Source organism: Poecilia formosa, unplaced genomic scaffold (assembly GCF_000485575.1).
Source record: "Poecilia formosa unplaced genomic scaffold, Poecilia_formosa-5.1.2 Scaffold1, whole genome shotgun sequence".
Lineage (NCBI taxonomy): Eukaryota > Metazoa > Chordata > Actinopteri > Cyprinodontiformes > Poeciliidae > Poecilia > Poecilia formosa.
In genome coordinates, this window is record NW_006799940.1 from 4,164,441 (window position 1) to 4,165,321 (window position 881).

Below are 881 nucleotides of genomic sequence, written 5' to 3' on the forward strand. Positions count from 1 at the left end.
CTTTGAGGAAAACAAGCAATAAAAGTTAGGGATTGATAATAAATTAGCCGTGACATGACACTGATCTGATTACATGATGTTCTGATTCCTTTCATTTAATTTTGGGGCAAATGGAAGCGATTTGCTAACACGTTTCTAAGAAAATAATATCTCTGGCGTTCTCGATTAACAAGCCCTAAATAACCTAGAACCAAACATAATGAAAAAGGAGGGACTTCACACAGTAATACTGAAAAACCCCCACCCAATGCTGACAGACAAGTCTGCTTTACCTTTGGCCTGCCACAAGGACGGCTCAGACTTTGGAACCAGGGCAGCATATCTGCAGGTCCCAAGCAGTCATATACTGTAAGACTGGGGACTATAAAAGCCCACAGACGCAGACATAATGATTAGTCTTCAGAGAAAGAGGGAGACTCTCCACATCCTGTCGGAGCTAAAGCCCATCATGTGGGGTAACAAGCTCTGCCTTTTGCTGCTTCTGGGCACCTCTACCCTAGCCCGTAAGTACGCCGCTCTCATGTCACGTTTAATAATGATTGAAATGTATCATTCATCGGTAGATAAAATTGAAATCAGAAATATTGGCTGAATTTTGTTATTGTTGTTTTTAAAAATTTGATGACCACAGGGTTTGCTGATAAAATTGTTAGGGTCAACTTAACAGCTCAACATCTATTTTTCTAACAAACACATAACTAAGTAAATAATTTTAGTGCTAAAATTAGATTATTGACCTTACTTGCCAAGCTGAATTCCTGTCTTTGTTTTCAGAGCAAGATGTAGGAGGTTTGGAAGAACAGTCTCCAGTTTGCTTTTGTGAGTTGTCTTACTTTTTTGTTTGTTTGTTTGTTTAATCAGTTTTGTGATGAGACGTAACC

The 881-nt window shown here is 38.9% G+C and overlaps 1 protein-coding gene across 1 annotated transcript in view; it reads left to right on the plus strand.

Annotated features, from left to right (window-relative positions):
- The first annotated feature begins 343 nt into the window (after positions 1-343).
- LOC103134023 (apolipoprotein B-100-like) overlaps positions 344-881 on the plus strand; it is a 14,741-nt gene continuing 14,203 nt past the window's right edge. The window contains exons 1-2 of the mRNA XM_007546077.2: positions 344-503; positions 775-819. Of these exons, the coding sequence (XP_007546139.1) occupies positions 389-503; positions 775-819 (160 nt within the window). The 5' untranslated portion in view covers positions 344-388. The remainder of the gene's footprint in view (positions 504-774; positions 820-881) is intronic.